General features: G+C 42.4%; 1 protein-coding gene across 1 annotated transcript in view; it reads left to right on the top strand.

Moving 5' to 3' along the window:
• T265_00745 (hypothetical protein) overlaps window positions 1-20,394 on the top strand; it is a gene marked incomplete at both ends in the record, with an annotated part of 27,553 nt that overhangs the window by 4,545 nt on the left and 2,614 nt on the right. The window contains one exon of the mRNA XM_009164594.1: window positions 3,320-3,451. Within this exon, the coding sequence (XP_009162858.1) occupies window positions 3,320-3,451 (132 nt within the window). The remainder of the gene's footprint in view (window positions 1-3,319; window positions 3,452-20,394) is intronic.

Raw genomic sequence — 20,394 nt, 5'->3', positions numbered from 1 at the left:
ACATCCCAATTTCACTTCCTGGCTGATACAGCCCAACAGATTTGTTCTGCAGACTGTCTTCCGGCGGAAGAGAAATTTTTAACCAGGACTTTAATAAAAAAATTTATATCCATGAAATTCGGATGTTCATTAACCTACTGTGAACAATCAACGTGGGAGACGATAACTCCTTCTGAAAAGAAAATTCTAGTTTTGATAATGTAGTCTCCGTGAGATCACTTGGCTGACGGTGCTCACGGGAAACTGCGGGCAGCCAACCGTGCTCATTTCAACGACAAGGGAGGTAACACTGACAGGATAAGTGAGACAGTTCATCGTATTGGATACTAGATCTTATAGAAGTTCTTCTGTAGATACGGTTACGCTCATGTGCACTGAACGGATCGTTCAGTGTACCAGCGAGATTTTTGAAATTCACTGAATTCACTGGTTACCGGTCGCTCGACACGTTAGTCAGAGCGGTTTGTTATATCGAACCCGTTGAATACCCTTGCTATATTGCTGCGCAACACAAACGGTACCCGTCTGAACAACAACTTTATCCAGCAAGTCTTAGGCATCATAACCTTGATCAGTCTTGATGTTCGGTCCACTGATTGGCTGTTTTTCTATTTCACTATCATCCCCTCAACCGTTGAACTAATTCCGAAATATTATTTATTTTGATTAGGTTGCATTTAAAAAGCATTTTTGCACTACCAACATTTGGCAATTTGTCTTTATGGCTTCTTGATCGAGTGGATCGACTGTTGTACGCCTTCCAGGATGGGATTCCCGTAGCCGCTTGGCTGGAGATGTGGCGAGAAATGGCGGCTAATCGCTGTCAGTGGCGTTCATGCTGTCAGTTTCCTAACAGATTGTCTGATCGAGCGGTTGGAGGTATAAGCACCTCAGTATGCTTGACAAAGGCCAGCACTCTTTACCCTCTCCCACTCTTTTTCTCTTCTTTTCACTGTAGGGCTCTTAATATAATTATATATATAAATATAACTAGATTTATGTTATGGTTGTACGGCAGTGAAGCGTCAGTGCCAACACTAATGTTGCTTTCTTTGATGATGATGATGATGATGATGATGATTGATCGACTGATGATGATGATGATGATGATAATGATGATCGACTGTTTGGTGTAGCAAAAAGGAATGAGCAGAAAAATTGATGCTAAGGACTATCTTGATCAAATTCTATTCGCTTCTTTACGATAGTGCAAGGCACCCAGATCTATGAAATTTCACTAGGTCCGCTACAAACAAGTATGGTTTTAAATGTCATGTCTAAAAATTTGTTCATCAGAAGGAGACCATACACCCGATGCTATCTGTCTGGCGATGTGATATCGATCAGAATGTTGGAGACAGATTTTCAGCAATCATGTTTCGCTATTTCTCGTCTAATGCCTATCACATGAGAGTAGTCTGTGAGTTCTCAACACATTACCTTCGTCGAACTGGTTGTAAGTCAAAATGGCTTCATCTTAGAACCCAACCGAATCTATCATCTACAAAGCAGACATACACAAGATATTCCTTAGAGTCAAGCTAATCTATGTCGTCATTTATGAATAAGCCTTAAACTCAAATGCTTATTGTTGGTAAATTTTACGCGGGTTTTCTTCTAGACCAAGTTAAATTCTCACGCTGGGTCCAAAGGCTACTCTAAAAAAGCAGGTAGGTATTAAATGCAACCTGGAGAGAGGCTATTGTGCCGTTATTCCGTGCTTGTAGTCTAAGTGGAACCAAACAAACATGAACGGAGTTATCCTCGGCAGCGACCAAAATGCCCATTCTTTGTTTATGAGAATACACTTATCGTGACTATAAATCGTCACCCCATACCTTAGCAATATCAAGCCCACAAAAATCATTTTGGGATAGAGTTATTGACCATAAATTGAGGACTTCAGGGTTGCATTCCCGATCGGTGCCGGACAGTGACACCCACGATGAAGCAACATGTCAAAAACTGATTGATTTTGTAGCTTGTATGACACACTCTAGCAAGAGTTTTTGAGCCCGAGATCGTGCTGTATCTTGGCCTCCTCTATAACACAAATATCTCTGTCATGCGACCGAGTTTGCTTGATCCCTCTAAGGTTGTCAACGTCATATTTTCATTTAACGCATCAAAAAGCACACAGACCGGATGTCGGAAACTATATTCAGTTGCCTGGAAACATTACGATCCAGAGATTCAGCTGGGTCCCAGGGGAATCTCTCGAAAAACCAAATTAGTTTTAAAATGAGTGTAATTCGCTAATTCAATTTAATTTGTTTTCAAGTAGAACATAATGTTGGCGAAAACTCGGGGACTGCGCCTACTTGATGGGCCTCAAGAAAGGCAAATCCTGGGCTGTCGACGAATTCTCATCAACCTTTTGAGTAGTGCATTACGAATATCTATTCACTTGTTATTTCATCCTGTTAGTTTCATTCCAGCTACCTATTTGGATATGGATCATGATGACCACTTTGTGCTTGTTGCCGTAGAAGCTCAATTCAGCGATTTCGGTGGCACGTTCCAACACATTGTTGAAATAGTTTGAGTGTTCGTTTCTTGTGCACTCCTCAAATCACATTTCATTCTGATCAGGGTCCAATATGAACCATTCCCTGTGAGCAAGGTATCATTTTCTCATGACGCTGTGTGAGTGACGAAATTGCTTTCAAACGCTTTTGGTGTATTATTCAACTGACATTGAATAAGTCACATAAGCTGATGAAACAGTTGAGCCTAATTTACTTAAGTGTGGGCACATATTCACTTCACCATTTGACGTGTGAAAGAACTGAAAGAGTTAGCCTTTCTTAAAGATTCTTTGAATGTCTGATTAAAAACTTGTGATTGTGTAAAATTCAGTAATTTGCAAACTAATATACCCCTGAAAATAGTATCATTTATAGGTCCCTTTCCGGAGTCAGCCGGTTTGACAGTTTTTATTGAAGATGCACGCTCTTGATTCCGCTAATTCATTTTGGGAGAAAGCCATCGTACTGTTTTGATTCAAAAAATTATTTACATTGCAACTGGCTTCGGTCCCTTTGATCACATGATTTCCCACATAGATGCTAACGACATGAATCTTTCGTGGGGATGAGTACTGAAGTCAAACAACAGTGCAATACCGGCTTTCAACTCTATCAAAATAGCATAATAGTGGTTTGGAAATCCCAAATTTCAAACTTAGATGTAAACGTGAAGTACACAAAGTTCTTTCACACTACGGAGACTCACTGCCAGATATTCTCACGGGCTAACCTCAGAAGACCTACCTTATAAACTTGCCCAAAATTGTACCCCCTCACTTTATCCTCTTCAGTTACTTCGACTTTCTCCAAAGTTCTTGAAACCTGGCTTTCTGATTCTGGAGAGAGGATGGCCTCTAAACCGGTATCACGAACGCAGATCCAAGGGAAAATTCTTAGTCCTGGTCGGAATCCATCTGGTACTGGTGAATGCCACAAGTTGAGGGAAAGTGTTTGTGGAGGCACTAAACAATTTGTCGCGTCAAACATCTACGGACTTCCAAATAGGATAAGTTCACTTGAGCGAACGGATGATTACAGGGAAATACTGTAACAGCTGTTAGCCTAGTAAAACAAGGGTTTTACTTCACATCATCATCTTCTTCTTCTTCATCATCAAAGACAGCAATATCAGTGTTGACACTGATGATTGACATGGCAATGTAAATGCTATGTAAATGGTGGCATTGATAGGGCTTCTCAGCCTCCCAGCTTTTTATGCGGTGTCTCAAAGGTCCCTTATGTAACCTAACAAGCTATAAATCTTATAGCCAAGTTCTTTTCGAATAACAAAGCACAATAAAACGATACAATCACACTTTGCATTTTGTTCCGACTACGATGCTTGTGATAGATTTTACGTGGTGCAGATATTTGTCGGCAGATTATTCATCCACAAACTTCAGTCTCGAGATTTTCGCACCCGTTCAGAATCTACCACCAAGCTCACTCCGAATTCCGTGAAATAGCAGAATTCACTATCAATGATTGGTCACTTTGTTTGGTGAGTCACGACATGCCGGGCATCAGGTGATGATGTGTGCGGAATACGTGGAATTTTTGTGACCATCAGGAATGTCCATTCGATGGAATGTATGACCTAGCCAATGGTACCGATACTCATTCATCAATGCCATACAGAGTGTGGGTTCAGAGACACACTCGTGACAGAAATCAGAAAAAAAGTCGTTGGTCGCCTTGCATGAAGTTAAAAATTGCCTCTCAACGTTCAAGTCAGAGTTTTTCGGAAGAAAGTATATCAGCCATTCTTTGCAGTCCAATCAGGCAAGATTAAACATGGTTCCCGAGCGCAGCAGGACATCTAAACAAAATGAACTGATTGAGAAACCGAATAAAGGGCTTATAGAAATTAATCTGTGCCTGCCTAACATGTTCGCGTCGTGCTGGTGGCGCGAGCAGTTCAAACGCCAATTCTGGCTCACACACTTACTCAATAGATAGTTGAAGCCAGGTGAAGATAGTGTATGCTGAAAAGCCGACAACTGTGCTAGTCAAACACACTGTTGATGATTTGCTGGCAGCCGAAACGTTTGGTGTTTGTACTACTAGTGCTAAACTACTAAACAGAGGGTTATGGGACCAAATCTCTATGGAGTTTTGTGAGGTACGCATTGTCGATGATTTCCAGTAAGAATAAAATAGCTTCTTAGCTTTTCAGCATAGACTGACTTCACATATTAGGATGAAATCTCTTCTGGAAATTTCCCAAACTGGTTCTGATTATTCGAATGCAAATTACAAACTAGGAGTAAATAAATGATTTACCGGAAGTGCATGTGCTTCAGTCATACCATATTGCAACATAGTGTGTAACATACTGTCTTTGATTATCATTTTGAATGGATGAGTATTTCAGCCGTCTCTAAAAAAACTCAGGATGAGTTCGAAAACGTTCAGTCCGGGCATTTCGCCGCTGATTTTGGCTACCCACTAGTTGGTAGCACCCACCAATAAAACAGTGTTGTATTATTGATCAGCATCCGCTAAAGCCTGATTTAATAACGCTGCTAGTTTGGGTAATGGGAATTCTGAAATAAGCAATGTGCCCTTACAAATATCCTTAGGTCTAACATATTTGTCGTGCCTGGTCTCACAATCCCATTATCGATGACCCACCATTGTGGGCTACGATGCCATGGAAACCAACCGCCGTATCGAACGGTCAGTTCGCTAGCCGCAAAGGGAGATATTCAGTAAAGTGCCAGGTCATGATGAACGGGATACAATCAAGTTTTGGAAAGTCAACTGATCATCTACTTGGAGGATTCCATAATTGGTTTCCTGCAGTTCAGTAAGCAGTTGTATGATATCTCAATAGGACTCATTCAGGCAGCGTGAAATTCTTCTACCTGCTCACATATGAAACGCAAAGTTTAATTTGTGCAGATCCATGAAAACAAACACCTAACGTTGGCAGATAAGATTTACAATACTCTAAGGGAAACCTCAAATATTTTAATGCCATTCAGGTGCCGAGTGTCGCCTGTTGGCTGTGGAAGCAACAAGAAGTCAGTTTGCCCAACAAAAAGTTGTCAATCAGGGGTATTCGTTCCTCTTGCTATTTTATTTTCTTCGGAATTCCGACAATCGTAAAACAGACTTTGAAACTGGGTATACAGAGCTTAAGAATTGTCTTCCATCTCGGCCTTGGAGTTGCACACCTTCAGGCCAGTCGAACGCGGTACCGTATCCGAATGGGAATCGAAAGTGTAGCCTAAACTGGAAGATTTTTTTGTTAGAAACACCTTTTTCAACTTCATATGTTATGTCGATGAGGTGGCATCGAAGAACTTGTCTTCCGAAAATCTTCCCTCGAAGAAACAAGTCAGGTAGCTATATTTTGAGTAAATCTCTCTTCGAACGTTTTGGCTGGGGTCCGTAAACAAGTAGGTTTCCCAAACCCAGGGGGAAACAAGCGATGTTAGCATCAGTCATGGGCGTCACGATCAGTAGCTCGTAACTTAACCTCTGAGGAAGCCTGAGTGCACGCATGATGCGGAATTTCTTTTGATGAACAGGGTCATCACTGCAGAGTTCTTCAGCATCGTAAGCTCCTTACTACCAAAGTAATTCCAAAACATAGTTGCAAGACGTAATACACTACTCATTAGGTTGCTGAAACATCATAAATGAGAGATTCAGCTGGGTTCTATGTGTGTCTCCCGTCAGAACCCAATTGATATGCAAATGTGTGTATTTGTCGAGATGGTTGTATGACCTTCATCACCGGTAACTTTGATTTTACCCTACCACATTTCGTAAATCAGGGTGAACCAAGCAATTTAGAAATCCGTGCCGTCCAATCCAAGTCTGAAAAAGATACTTGTATAGCATTCAGAGATAAAACGTTTTGCACTACCAAGGTAACCCATCCTGGCAGAATTTATGTGTGAATGACCCACAACAATTTAGCACATAAAACGTATGAACTTCGAGTGTTTATTTGTTCACTCCGGTAGCATTTACTTGAAAACTCCTTTCGCGTTTTGAGTGAAGTAAGAGACTAGAAAGATCAGAGACTCATTAGCCTTAGAAATAAGACAGTAGGCCACTGACAGTCTATGGCTCGACTATTCAAATTTTCGATTCAAGGTTGCCTGAGGAATTCCGGTAATTCCCACCCTGCATTATTCGCGATGCGGCTTTCAGACCACTGCGAATTCAATACTCTTCACAGTACAACCCAAAAGAAAGCTCGCATACATCGAAGGTCAAATTGCAGTGCGAATTTACGTCAAATGTGTTATTGAGCCGCTTCACAAAAACTGATTGCAAGCAAGATAAGATGACTAGTATAACTAGGAACTTGGCGACGAGTTGTGTGCTTTAGACAAGCCTGAAAATGGAATGCGGTAGCTCACCTCCACTGCTCATCACGTCAACCATTTCCCCGGTGGAATGTTTGAAATCCAGATATAAATGAAACCAGCCTCGGAGACACTAACATAATTAGCATCATTTTGTTGTTAGAAAGCTCAGTGGAGTCCCACGGTTTCATCGCTCCTACACAGGTAACTAACGGGCTGGGTGAAGACGTATGCAAGCAATTGACCAAATATCTCATTGATTGATTGATGGAGTAATCGACGATGATCGCTTGACAGACTGCCTGGCTGCTGAATAGATGACTAACTGACTGATTAACTGAATGACTGGCTAGCTCGATGCATGGCTGATGAACTTATCACCTAATTCACGCGAATTCACGTACTCAATCACTTGCTGCCCCAATACTGCTCTAACTCAACTCACATGCGTCACGAATTTCATTCTAAAATTTCGGAACACCCGATGCATCCACGACATTCCAGGGAGCTGAGGACACTCCAAAAACGCGTTGGCACTCCGGATACAAGAAAACATATTGGGAGCCAATAGGATTTGTCAGCAAGACTTAACCAGAACCCTCCTGTTCATTTCGGGGGCCTTATCATGACCATAGAACTTAACAAGGATAGAAGTGTAGAAGTGTCTTTGAAATCCGACCATTTGGTTAACTTCAGTCCATGGTCCCAAACATTAGTCACTCCACTTTCGGCTGGTAGCATGTAAGCGATTGCCTGTTTTCGTCTATCCATCATCCATTCGTTTGATAACCTCCGAATTCCTAATTAGCCACAATCTGTTACATCATCCACCTACTGATTTCGCCTTTCAAATGAATCCACCTCCACTGTTTGCCACCAAAATCCGGAAGAAATGTTCTTCAAACGGGCATTGTCATGTTTCTTGAGATTTTGAATTTTTTCATCAGGGGGGAGGGCTGTTTTCGCAAGAACTCTTTGGTTATAATTATACAGGAAGTGGTGCATTCGACATCTCCTACATTATTGTTATTCCTGTGACCCAACAACAATGAACCTGCACACTACTCAAAATGGTAATACGTGTGGACTATTGCCACTGTAACCGATTTAGTAAGAAATGTTGATCTGCTGGGAACTATACACTTGGACGTGGCAGGGACCTTGTACAATACCAAAAGCACATATGATGATGAATATGGAAAGTATGGATGAAAACTCTTCATTTGATTTTTTGGTGATTCTGGAGCCAGTAAGCCCTCTGCATGTTGAACTTTCAGATGCACTACATTGAACTGCCAAATCGAACGATGTTACAACCACAAAAATATATTGCTTTGTTCACCCTGGTGGTTTGAAGACGGAAGTATCAGCGAGGTCGCCAAGAGATGAGCTCACGTAAGAGACGTCTTGCAGAGTTGATGTACTTCTGTAACGTCTCACAAGTTGTGTGACATATGTTCAGCTGATCAGCTATAGTTTGGTCACGCCGACGATGATTAAATTGCTGAATGGGAAATTGCTGAAATTAGGGCGGAATTTCCGGTTTTTTTACACCAGATCCGGAAGAAAAACGTTCTTCTGTGATGAGAACGTTCAAGATGTCGTTAGCGTCTCTCTCATATGCATACGGCATATGTAGTGCATTGCAACAGACACATCAGGACTTTTCGCACACTACATTCCTTACTTGCACCCTTAAATGAATATGATCTATCGTTCGGAATAGTATGTCTGTTCACCGTTTAAGTACTAACTGAGCGGAGTGAGTTGTACTCACAATGGTCAGTTCGATTTGGGCTATATTAAAAGCTCATATCAGTCTTCCTCACACCCATAGTGAAACACGACCTGCATTCCAAAAGAAGATGGCCGTGGAAATCATGCATGTATTTCAGAAGAAGTCAGTTTTAGCGTGTGAGCGCAGTAGATACAGAAAAACGATCCTACTAATTTTGGAACAGACGAGAAGGGGAAAGATCTATTGAACCCCTGATTTAGGCTTGCGCTTTTTCTCGCTTTTTCAGCATGCAGCTGTTAAGTTATCGGCATTCTTTTGTTGTTCATCAGCTGGTAGTTTATCTGTTCGACGAGCTTAGTAGGTGGTTTGCAAACGTTTCGCGAGGGACAGCGTCAGTGCGCAGGCCATATATCACGGGCGATATGCGAGGCAGTTGCAACAGTCGGTGAACAGATTAACTGCCATACGGTCAACGTCCAATAAACTCACCCGAGCTAACAATATCCTGGCTTATCTTTAGTCACTGACACAAAAATTAAAGTCTCAGTGTATTTCACAGAGAAATGAGTTGTTTCTACACAGTAGAGTAATGTAAAACTAAGGTATTTAGGATGGTCTACTAAGGAACCATCTCGCAAATACTTCTGTCAATGTGACGATTACGGTCGTATGTAGACCTTGGCTTAAACCAGCTATTGATTTATTGAAATAATCAACTGACCAGTGGTGAATAGTTAGAAACACTCTCTCTTGTCATCTAATACCACGTAGTACTCACAAAACAATGGGCTTGACTGTGATGGAATATCCAGGTATCCTATGCACGGAGGCCAGGTAATAGAGAACTTACGTCATTCGGTTGTCTACCGGTGAAAGGAAGGCCTTCGCTGCGGAGTCATTTGTTAGCAAATACCAACTGACCAGTTACACACCATTAGACAGGAAAGCGAAACTCTCATTTGCATTTTATTTACAACTGAACCTCCATCTTCTCTTGAAAGCGTCTTCCTGAACCTTCCTGGATATTCATTGACTTTTGCTCGAATCCAAGCAAGTGCTACAAATGGACTCCAAAAATTTCGCAACAGATCTCCCTTTTCAAGAGACGCAAAGCGAATTTACAAGGAGAAAACATACTACTCGCATGCCTCCCCCATCAGTAGCATCACCAGTATACTGGAACAGGCCACCGAGATAAGCCTAATGGTACTTCACTGCTGTATGGTGTATTAGGTTAGATCCAATACACATCTTACAGGAAGGTTACAAGATCACTTTGCTGAAGGCGTCCGGGTTGATTTATGTTGAAAATTGAAAGTGGAATCGCATTTGACCATCCGCGGTGCTGCGTTCGATCAAAGGGTTCTGTTGCCTGATTTTACTTTGTTTTTGATTGCTAAATAGTAAATGGTTGAGAATCCGATCAAAGTTTAATCAGCCTTTTGGTGGAAAATAGGGGTTGGGGGACAAAGTCAATATATTTATTAGCTCAGTCATATGTTGCTAGTAACATTAGAGGTTCGTCACTGGATAAATGAGATCGTTGTGACTGGTGTAAGTTGCAAAAATTCCACTCTGAAGAAACCTTTTAATTCGAGAGATTCAAGGGTCGTTTTTCCAGGGAGATTCCTTCCAGTCTAGTGTAGGCACACTGTCTGCGGAACAAAGCGTTATTTTGTTAGTGATGTGTATATCGGAAATCAGGGTTCGAGCTAGCGTATCCATATTACTTGTTTTTGGATCTTTCCAGCTGTTTCTTACATTAGGCCAACCGGACTTGTAGACAGGCCCACTTCCTTCACACACTCCAGTGCGGAAGTGATTTCACTTATGAATTTCGGATTGTTATATGTGCCAGACTGACAGAAAACATAAGTTTTGTTTCCTTTCCTGACTCAAAGATGCGCATTCCTGGTACCTGTTCCATTAACCAGAATCTAGGACTTAATATGGACTCGAAACACCTGATCCGCCGAGAAATCTACTCCAGTCCAAATCCACGCACTCGAGAATGAAATTGGAAAGTCAGCACCAGATAATCAATGGTGTTCTCACCACATAGCTTCTAATGGCCTGTCAAAACCGCGTTAACTGCTTGCTGGTGATTCCACAAACTGGACGTGAACATTGGGAATGTAACTTAGTGCTATGTTCAGCTGTCCAGTATCACCAGGCTAGATCAAGCTGGTAAGATCAACCTTGATGTGAACAGATCAAACTAACCGATGCTACGTGTGCACTTACCACGTAAAACTAAAACTTGTCGTCCGTTCAGAAAGCATAATGAAAGTGGTGTTTGGGTGGTGAGTTTGGATGCCGCAGCTGGTCAATAAGCGTAGGCAGAGTGAACAAGGCGCACAATTCATTGACTTTAACGATCGACGGAACTGTCGCACCTCCTCATTTGTGAACAGTAATTAGAGAAAATATTGTAGACCGGAAATCTGCCTTGATGGGTGGAGATTTTTCCGAAGGTGAGTCCACTTAGAAGCTGAACTGTGCAGACGGGATGCAAAATACAGGTGGCATCGAAATTAAAGAGGATAGCCAACCAACAAAGATCATAGCAATTGCATTCGGTTTTGCAATACCCGAACATTTGACCGCATGTCCAAACACGGAGGCACGTTTGTCAAGAAACGGATCTATAAAGTCCACACAAATTCGATCATGTTGGGACATTTCAGTAACCTGTCTAAACTATCGGAGAAAGAATGGTGCGCATGAAACAAACAGACGTCTGAAGGCCTGAATTGGAAGAAGTAAGGGTATCATCTAGTTTTGATGGGCGTTCAGATTGGTGACTGATTTTGAGTTTTGTTCGTTCAGTTGGTCTATGGGTCTCGCATTACCACACGAAGCCGCGTATGCCTTGGTGTCGCCGTGAGCTGGTTGACCACATGCTTCTTAGAAGCTGTTGGAAGACGCTTTTAATGCCTTTCGATACCAGTAAAACCCAAATGACTTTTCTGCGGTTTTTATGTACGATAAAATCTTTACTGAGAGCAAATTGCCAGGCTCAACAGTGTTTTCGGAGAATTTAATCTCCCTTTTTTGTTACTGGCAGACGCGTATACATCCTGTCATATTTCAGCCTGATGCTGCCGATCAGTCACTAGGCTGCCTTTCCAACCTATTGAATTAAGTACATTGGGCTATTGCAACAATTGGTGTTCAGGGTGTGTTACCAAGCATAAAGACAACTGGACGCAAACCGGAGTTTACACTGAACAACGAGTATTCAGTACTTAGCTCGAATACACGCAGGATATTCTCCCACATCAAAGAATTCAGTACTAGACCCAACAACGATGGCGCAGTCTGAACACTCGTCCTCTCGTAAACTTCACAAGTCAATTCATTAAATGTGACCTCCAGGCCCGTCTGTCGTTTTGGAGCGTCACTTACACACACACACACACTGCACTGTTTGTGCCTTTTGGCTTCCATATGGGCTTAGTTGTAACCGAGTACCACAGGTGGTAACTGCTTAAAAGGGATTCAGGCCTCAGCAAACGGTCACATCGGGAAACGAAATGACCTAATTTGGACTAATGAAGGAGATTGACTCGACCTCTCCCGAAAGACCCCTACTCTGGCTTTCTCACTGCTAGAAGGTCAGCACCAACACTATCGTCGCTCAATAATGAGTCAGGCACACCAATCGCATGGCTCAAGCGTGAACACATTCAAATGTGAAAATTCAGCTTCGTCCAACGTGCGCTGGTGGAATAGTGGTAACGCGCTCGCCTTGCACGTCACGTGTCCGGAGTTCAAACCCGGGTACGGTCATTGGTCCACTGCTTATGAACTCTAACAAGAGGGAAGCTCGAGTCAAGTGTTTTCCCTCTTTGGTGTGGACTCACCAAAAGAATTACGCCAGGAGAGGAGGATGAGCATGAACTATCGCGTTTAGTCTGATTTCGACTGACTCCTAATAGGAGAGAAATCTTTATTCAGTCGCCCAATCTCACGGCTTCCTACACATGTCATAGTCACTATGACGTCAAGAATGGCAAGATTCTTGTGTGTGCATTCCACCGGGGAATGAGTCACCTCTCAGCTGCCGCCAATCTGTCACAAAACATCAGTTCGTGTGGAATAGTTCACGCACTGGTGTGTATGTGAAAGATACGTTCATGTGGATTTCTGGGCAATTCGTTCGTGGACTCTTCTGGATAAGCAAGATTGCTTGAGATCCACGTGAGCGCACTATACTCAGGCGAGACACCTTCGGCACTTGCAACGCCTGATTTCTAAGTTGTTGCGACATACAGAACTGACCAGCAGGCACTGGAATTAAATCTAAGATGTCCTAAAACTGATCCTGAGACAGACAAAGCTGACATTCAGGAAACACAAAAGTGGTAGAAACTCTTGAAGAAAACCATTCACCAGTTTGCTGAAAACCTTGGCAACGCACGACTGGTTTCGCTTCGCTTGAGGCTCATCAGATGGGCGGCGTCCTCAAGTTTCAGTCAACATTCGGTTCTGTTTGATACGAAATTCCCAACATCAAATTAGCTTTAACTGGGGACTCAAATGAATTGTGACTGAACATCTCATTGCGGTATCCCGTGATTTTCTTGGACACAAGAGATGGATTGTTTTCGAGCTGCTCACGGCTCATAAATCGGGGCATATTTCGAACAGGGAAACACCACAAGAGATAACGCTAGTAAAGCTAAGTGGTAGGAATGGAGTTATGAGCTTCCATTTTCAAAAAATGAATGGCACACCTAACCGAATGTTTTCAGTCAACGACGAACCAGATCATTCCATCCAGCTTATGATAAACGGCCGAACCAAATCCTCACAGCTCGTCACAGCAACACGAAAAACTTATGAGCAGCACGTAGAATTAACGGGCTTTCGGGAAGCTGGGCAGGGACTATCGAGGAGTTTTTATCGGTCTTATAGTTTGCATCGTTGAGGTTCCCTATCCAGAACCTTGAGTCATGAGTAGGTTTTATGTCCCGATTATGAAAAAACAAATTCGAATCGAAATTCAGTTTACAAAAAGATGAGCAGAGTCATACAGTAGATCCTAAGTGTTCATATTCACGGCGTCAGCATTTGTGAAGTCTGTCACCGATCCGCATGGCTCAGTGTCAAGGTCCGCACACCAAACAACGGCGAGCGGAAGTTTGGCCCGTTAGGGTGGATTGCGCTAGGCGCTTAAGAAGCCAGTCTCATGATTCTGATTGGCAGTGAGATCAGACAGAAAAGCCAGCAGAGTAAGACGGGTCAGGCTCAGCAGGCGAGGCACGCATGAGTAAGTAGGTCCGCTGAGCACATACCCCCCCACACACACACACCAGAATATCAGTGTTGGACGGACAGACTTTGCAACAAGGTGGACGGAGGGTACGGATGAGCTAGACAAGTAGAGATCGAAAGTACACCGGTGGAGTAAGTAAATGAATGGGGGATTTTTCATGGTGTCAGGTTTTATTCAACAGGTATATTATAAACGGATCACTATTGACACTATCACTCTTTTACAAGCGCAATCTGAAACAGTGAATAATCATGCTGAAACAGTTGTCAATCAGTGGGTTACATCTTAAGGTTTCGAAATTCCCAGCCCTTCAATTGATCACCTCGTTCTCCCGAGAAGCTCGATAATGCGTGAATATATTAAGCAAAATGAGGTTGCAGTGATATGGCAGCCAGAATAAACGTACCACCTTCGTAAATATGGGAAGTGAAATCATTGTTTCATTTACCGTTTCGTTTAGCAGGTTATTCGGTCAACTGAGTTCACGGTTAGCACTCAAACACTGGAGACTCAAAATATACTGTTTTGGTGTTAATAGGAGACGCAGCAAAATCCGCCTGACCTCCCCGTTAATGATATTCCGTTTCAGCTGAATGTTCTGCACCGACCACCTCATGTTTCAGTTGGCGTGACATCGCAAATCGTTGTTTGAACGTAACACATCACGCATATGTTTGCTGAAAACTCATCAACAGCACACAACCGATTTCGTTCTTTTGGGGGCTCAATAGATAAGTGCGTTCCCTGAGTTTCCGTCAGACTTACGTTCTACACTCACTTGCACATCAATCTGGTTTTGACAGGAGATTCCAAGTTGGTTTCACGTAGAATACAATGTTGAGGGAACCACGGGAATGTACCTATCTGATGAGTCAAAACGACCGATCGTTTGCTGTCGAAGAGAGTTTTCTGCAACCTCATGAGTTGTGTTCCATGTAGACAGTATCCAATAGGCTCTTCAGAAGCTACACAGACGGACACCTCAAATAGCTCACCAGTCTTGTCGTCATATAACCAGCACCAATAAAAAAACTAGTTGCTTCTGGACTGTAGTTCAGTTATTGTCTTCAGTCGTAATCGTAAATAATAGCCAGTTCAAAGCAGCAAAAATATTTGCGAATTTTATACTCTCCCTGTTTGTCCATTTTTAAGCAAGACAGCCACTAAACCATTCCAACAACTGCGATTCGAACATCGCCGAATGTTTTTCACCTGAAAACTGTCGATTTTATCATAGCACTTTAACGAAAACCTAATCACTACAGCGTTTCTGGTGGTGTTAAGGCTAAGATGTGTCGCGTGATGCTCATTACCAAGAGTGCAAATCGATGCGTGATTCGCGTGGCATCAGATTACCAACACGTGGCCTCGTTTTGTATCAGATGACATTTTTGAGTCGGCCGAATGTGCCGGAAACAGAACAAGCAAATGAGGCAAGAGATCGATATCGACTGAAATGAAAACTAAATCTGAAATTAATGATCACCAGTTGTGCCAGACACTTTTAGAGCTAGAATCTCTGTCCAATATCCAATCGCGGTTCGAATAAAGAACGGATCCTTTAGGGTACGTGCAAGTGCGGCTACGTTTGTGAACGTCTGGCCACTAAATTGCTAGTGAAATTGGATATTCAAAGCATATTTTAACTTCCCTGCGGACGACGCCTGTGTTGAACCTAACCTCATGAACTCAGTTGACCAACATTTTCAGGTAGATTGGTAAAGATGATATCCCTTATGCCGGAGGGATACAGCAATTAAATCACCAATACCCACTTAAACCCAAGAGAAAATAACTGTCCTGCAACTGTACAGGGATTATTCGGAAAAACCCAATAAGTATCTCACAAGGATGATAGCACGATAGCCTTGATGATCCATTAATCATCGTCCTCGTCATAACTATCATCATCATCCTAGTCGTCTTCGTTGGCTACAACAGCGCTACTGTTAATCCTTGATGCTCTACTGTCAGGATCGCTCCGTTAGATTCAAGAAGTGCTCCGGTCATACCAATGATATATGCATCCGTGAAGGAAGGACAACATGAGAGTCGGTATATCAGTCGCTCTGGAGCATGAACTTTTCACGAAATTCGCTATTCTCCGCTAAGTGATGTTCAGACACAGAGTGCATTCTCAGAGCAGAAAATCACCACAGCTCAGCCACTTTATAGCTGTATCTAGTAGACTTTAATCCCCAAAAACACACTTTGATTACGCTTTTTCAATTGTAGGTTGGTAGCATTATGGAATGATGTATAACATCAGTTGGATTCTTCATAAGTACTAGAAGTGGAAATTTTTTTGGGACTCCCTAACTAAAAATTCACCCCATACGTCACCGCTATGCTCGACCAAACCGAGGGTTTCAGTGACAGCTTTTGGAGCTCACAATCTGGGTCACTACTCAACAATTCACATGCGAACACTCGCCATTCTGAGATAGAGCAAAGCGTAGATTATCGATCCTCGCAGTATTCGCCTACTCAAAATGTGGACTCAAAATGTGACGGACACTATGATCAGTTAGAGCTCCTTGCGCCATTCGCCGTGATTCATTAGGCTGCATTAATCGTGCAAAATACTATGTAACTGATGCTCCAGAGTAGATCCCTAGCTGGCTGTTTGGCAGGTCTTGTGAAATATACTTACTGACAAACTTCTTACCAACTAAACCACATTTTTCGGTACAGTCAAGAAAACCAGAAACAATCTGCTAACAACAGTGAAGATCGCATCCGGCTGCGAATGGGAACAGTGTGATTTCAACCAAAGCGATTTTACTGCTTCCCTAACACGTTTTGGTGTTAAAACCACCACCCCCACCCACTTACATCCACTGAATCTTTGCATTATGAAAAGGAAAATATTGAAGAGCAAGCATTGGATATCATGTAATGTGAAGAACACTTGTGATGGCCGTCTGGCCAAGAGAGATTCATTGCCCAGTTTGCAACTAGAAACATCGATGTCATTTAAAACTTGATTTAGTCTGCATCTACAACCTGCAAGTTAACTGTTCAGGTATTCTTGAATGCACTCGAGTATAAGCTGATGGACCGAAACGTGAAGTGACGTCCACAGTGCTACATCAGAGGCTAGGGGAATGTTAGCCCCATTCCAGTGGCAGCACCGTTACTTCTCGCTTCATCCACTGATGTTTCTTACATCGCTTTGTCAATGCTTCATCGACCGGTTAGTAAGCGACAAAAAACCTACGGATGACGGTTTACCCTGGTGAGTGCAAAACATCGTGAATTCGGTATCAGTCAATGTGCCATTCGGTTCTTGCTTTCAGACGTGCCAGAACTGGTTAAAATTTAAGCCGTCTAACCAAGGTTCAAGTCTTTTCCCTGCAGTAGTGTATCCGTTTTGTTTACATCTATTTGGACAGCATTGTAGCCTCAGGACAGACTGAAATCATGAACCCTTCAAATTATCGCTTTGTTTTTGAGTGAAAGCAAACCGGTTTAACTCGACTGATTCTTCAACCTATCCCGAGAGTTTATGTCCTGTTCAGTCAGTTTGTACGTGATATGTTCCGAGCTGAGAGAAGCCATTTGTTTAAATGTTATCTGATCAATCAACAGTAATTTACCTTCTGCCCCTCGAAGCAAGCTTGAGATAAAAAGTACATAATATCCGTACTGCTGTGACTGCACCTGATCAGCAGGCTCTATCTCTACCGAGGCTTCGAAAAAGGTGGAACGCCAAAAATAATAGTGAAAAGAATAGCTCAATCAATGAATCTGAGTATGTCTATGGTAGAGCACGGAATCTCGTAGCAAGCTGCCATATCCGCAAGAAGAATAGGATCTCGTTTAAAAGATTTTCGTCTGATAAACAACCATCTTGCTGATTTATGTTAACGAGGATGAATGAACACTGGTTTGATGCTTGCCGACATTATTGTTCCTCATTTGGGTACCCAATGGGCCAGGCTGTGAACTTGCTTACGATTGTTTTACTGTGGCTACACGGACCAGTAATGTGACCCGGTTAAAAGAAAAAGGCTTTCGCTGCGGAGTTATTTATTAGAAAATGCCAACTGAACAGTTATAGACCATTGGACAGGGAAGGGAAACTGTCATTTGCATCTAATTTACAAAAACTGAACAGCTATCTTCTCTTGAACGCGTCTTCCTGAACTTTTTTGGATATTTATTGGCTGTTGCTCAAATCCAAGCAAATGCTACAAAGCGACTCCACAAATTCCGCAGCAGATCTCCTTTCTCAAGACACACAAAGCGAATTTACAAGAGGAAAAAATACTACTCGCGTGCCTCCCCCACCAGTAATATCACCCTTACACCGGTACCATATACTGGGTCTCGAAGATACATCTGTGGAGGTGGATTATTCCATTTATATGATGCCCGATATATAATAAAACAGGCACATTGCAGAAACTGCATATGAGCAGCTATTCTAAAACCAAGATACTGCTTTGTAATCGTGCGTATCAGAAAGTTACCCGTTGACTTCTGGACAGTTTAGGCTCTGCTCGTAAATGTTTATATTTATCCTCTTCGTTGGGACTCGCGTGAGTTCGTCGATAACTTTAGAGCAATTTCGGTGAGTTCCTAAGAAATTGCACATCAACATTCCTGTTTACGGGAATCCATTTTTTTGTGAAGGAAGATCATCGGAGAGGTCTACCCACTAAATATTTGAAAGACGCAGTTTTGTGATGTACGGAAAACATTCAGTTTGAGTTCGGAAGTCACACGGATAAAAGCAGGTTTACAGTGTCACAATATGCATTTTCCCAGGTCCACAACTGGTAGGAACTTTCTCGGAACTGCTGGGAGCCAGCTTTAAGATAACATCTTTCAATCCTTAAATTTTCGACATTGTCAATCTTGATCATTTGGTTTATTCGTTTACTATCACGAAGTGTGTTCAGCTCCCCGAAATCGTGGATTTATTTGCCCTCAACAAGCAAACGAGGATGATATGTTTTTTGTTTGCAACTCAAGCCCGTTTTAAAGCAAGATTCAGCTGAATCACAGTTAAGCCTCTCGTTTACGCTATGCTTAGAATGAATATAATTCACAGAAGGTGTCTCAGATGTCATTTGGAACCACATTCCAATAACAGTAGATCTTTTTCGAAAATTAATTCGATCCCTATTTCAGAAATAAGGTTTCTGTAGGGCGTGCTACTTAGAGGCATATAGAAGTTCTCAGGGTTTTTTTTATCACATATATTGTAACGCAGTTTAACGAGGCGAAAATTTCAGCGTCACAACAAGTTTTACGATTGACCCTGGAAGGGGAACAATAACATGATTCCACTCATCTGCAAACCCGTTTGCTTTTGACAAGGGACTCGCCCGGAACCCAGCTGAATCTTTATTTTATGATGTCCTTAAACAACTGAATGTGCTGCACCGGGCAGCCTAATGTTTGAGTTGAGATATCGCCATACATTGAATGAAGGTAATACACTACCCATTGGGTTGTCGTTCAGCAACCTTATGAGTAGTGTATGATCCNTTTTCAGCAACCTTATGAGTAGTGTATGATCCCACTTTGCGGTATTTGATGCATCTAATCACAGTGTTTCGTGGAATAAACGGGAACGCGAAATTCGCTCCCGGTTCTCGGATTATGTTAAGCTTCTGGTAAATTCTCAAAGTAAGGAATTCACTAATTTGTGCAGATTTAAATAATCAGAGTTCTCATATGGACCATAGCTCTTTTGGTAACCAATTTATGCAGTTCTATTGACCACAGTTCCTTTCTAGGTGAAACCGAGGAAAGAAGGATATGATTTGGCTCAAAACGAGTGAAACCCGGGTTATGGCTAACTAGCCTGATTGAACTACGCTTGCAAGCGAACAGCTTAAACGACAGTGGTCTTCAAATTTCGCGTTGGCTTGAAGGAAACGCGATAAACCACGCATCACGCCACCATATCTCATGATGTGCATTCAGTTGGCTTCAGAAATGAATACACTGAGATAGGGTCTCAGACAGCGATGTGGCGATTGATTAAATTTCCTCGTTTCCCATTCGAAAAACTCGGGAAAGATCGTGATTCTTGTTTCTTTGTTTTGTTGGCTTTGCTGTTCAGCAAGGATTTGTGTTCAGTGAAGATACGGGTTACACAACGACTAGCTGCGCGCGGATTTTTCTGCTACAAGATAAAAGTCGAGTGCAGGTTGCTCTGTTTGAATCGGTCGATCTGCTGAATTTCGCGTATTCGAACAGTCGTCAGTAGAGTATTGGTAGTAATTTCAACAGCAAACTATTTCCTTGGGTGCATGGGAGCCGTGAAAAATGGGGTTTGAAGAAAAGGTTTGAAGAAAAGTGCCTACGTAAAGCTGTGAACATCGGTTCAACAAAGACCGCTTGTCAGCATTCTACGTACTTCATAAGAACACATGCTAGGCACGATTCGGACGGGCGTCACAAGACGTGCTTCACGGGACTGTTTTTGCATCCGTATACATTTAAACTTAACCTATCGTCATTTTTTGCACTGAGTGAATCTTCTGCTGTAATGAGCTGGCTTCC

Source organism: Opisthorchis viverrini (genome assembly GCF_000715545.1).
Source record: "Opisthorchis viverrini unplaced genomic scaffold opera_v5_7, whole genome shotgun sequence".
In the NCBI taxonomy this organism is placed as follows: domain Eukaryota; kingdom Metazoa; phylum Platyhelminthes; class Trematoda; order Opisthorchiida; family Opisthorchiidae; genus Opisthorchis; species Opisthorchis viverrini.
Note: the sequence above shows the minus strand (reverse complement) of the source record. Positions and strands in the feature narration are given on the sequence as shown.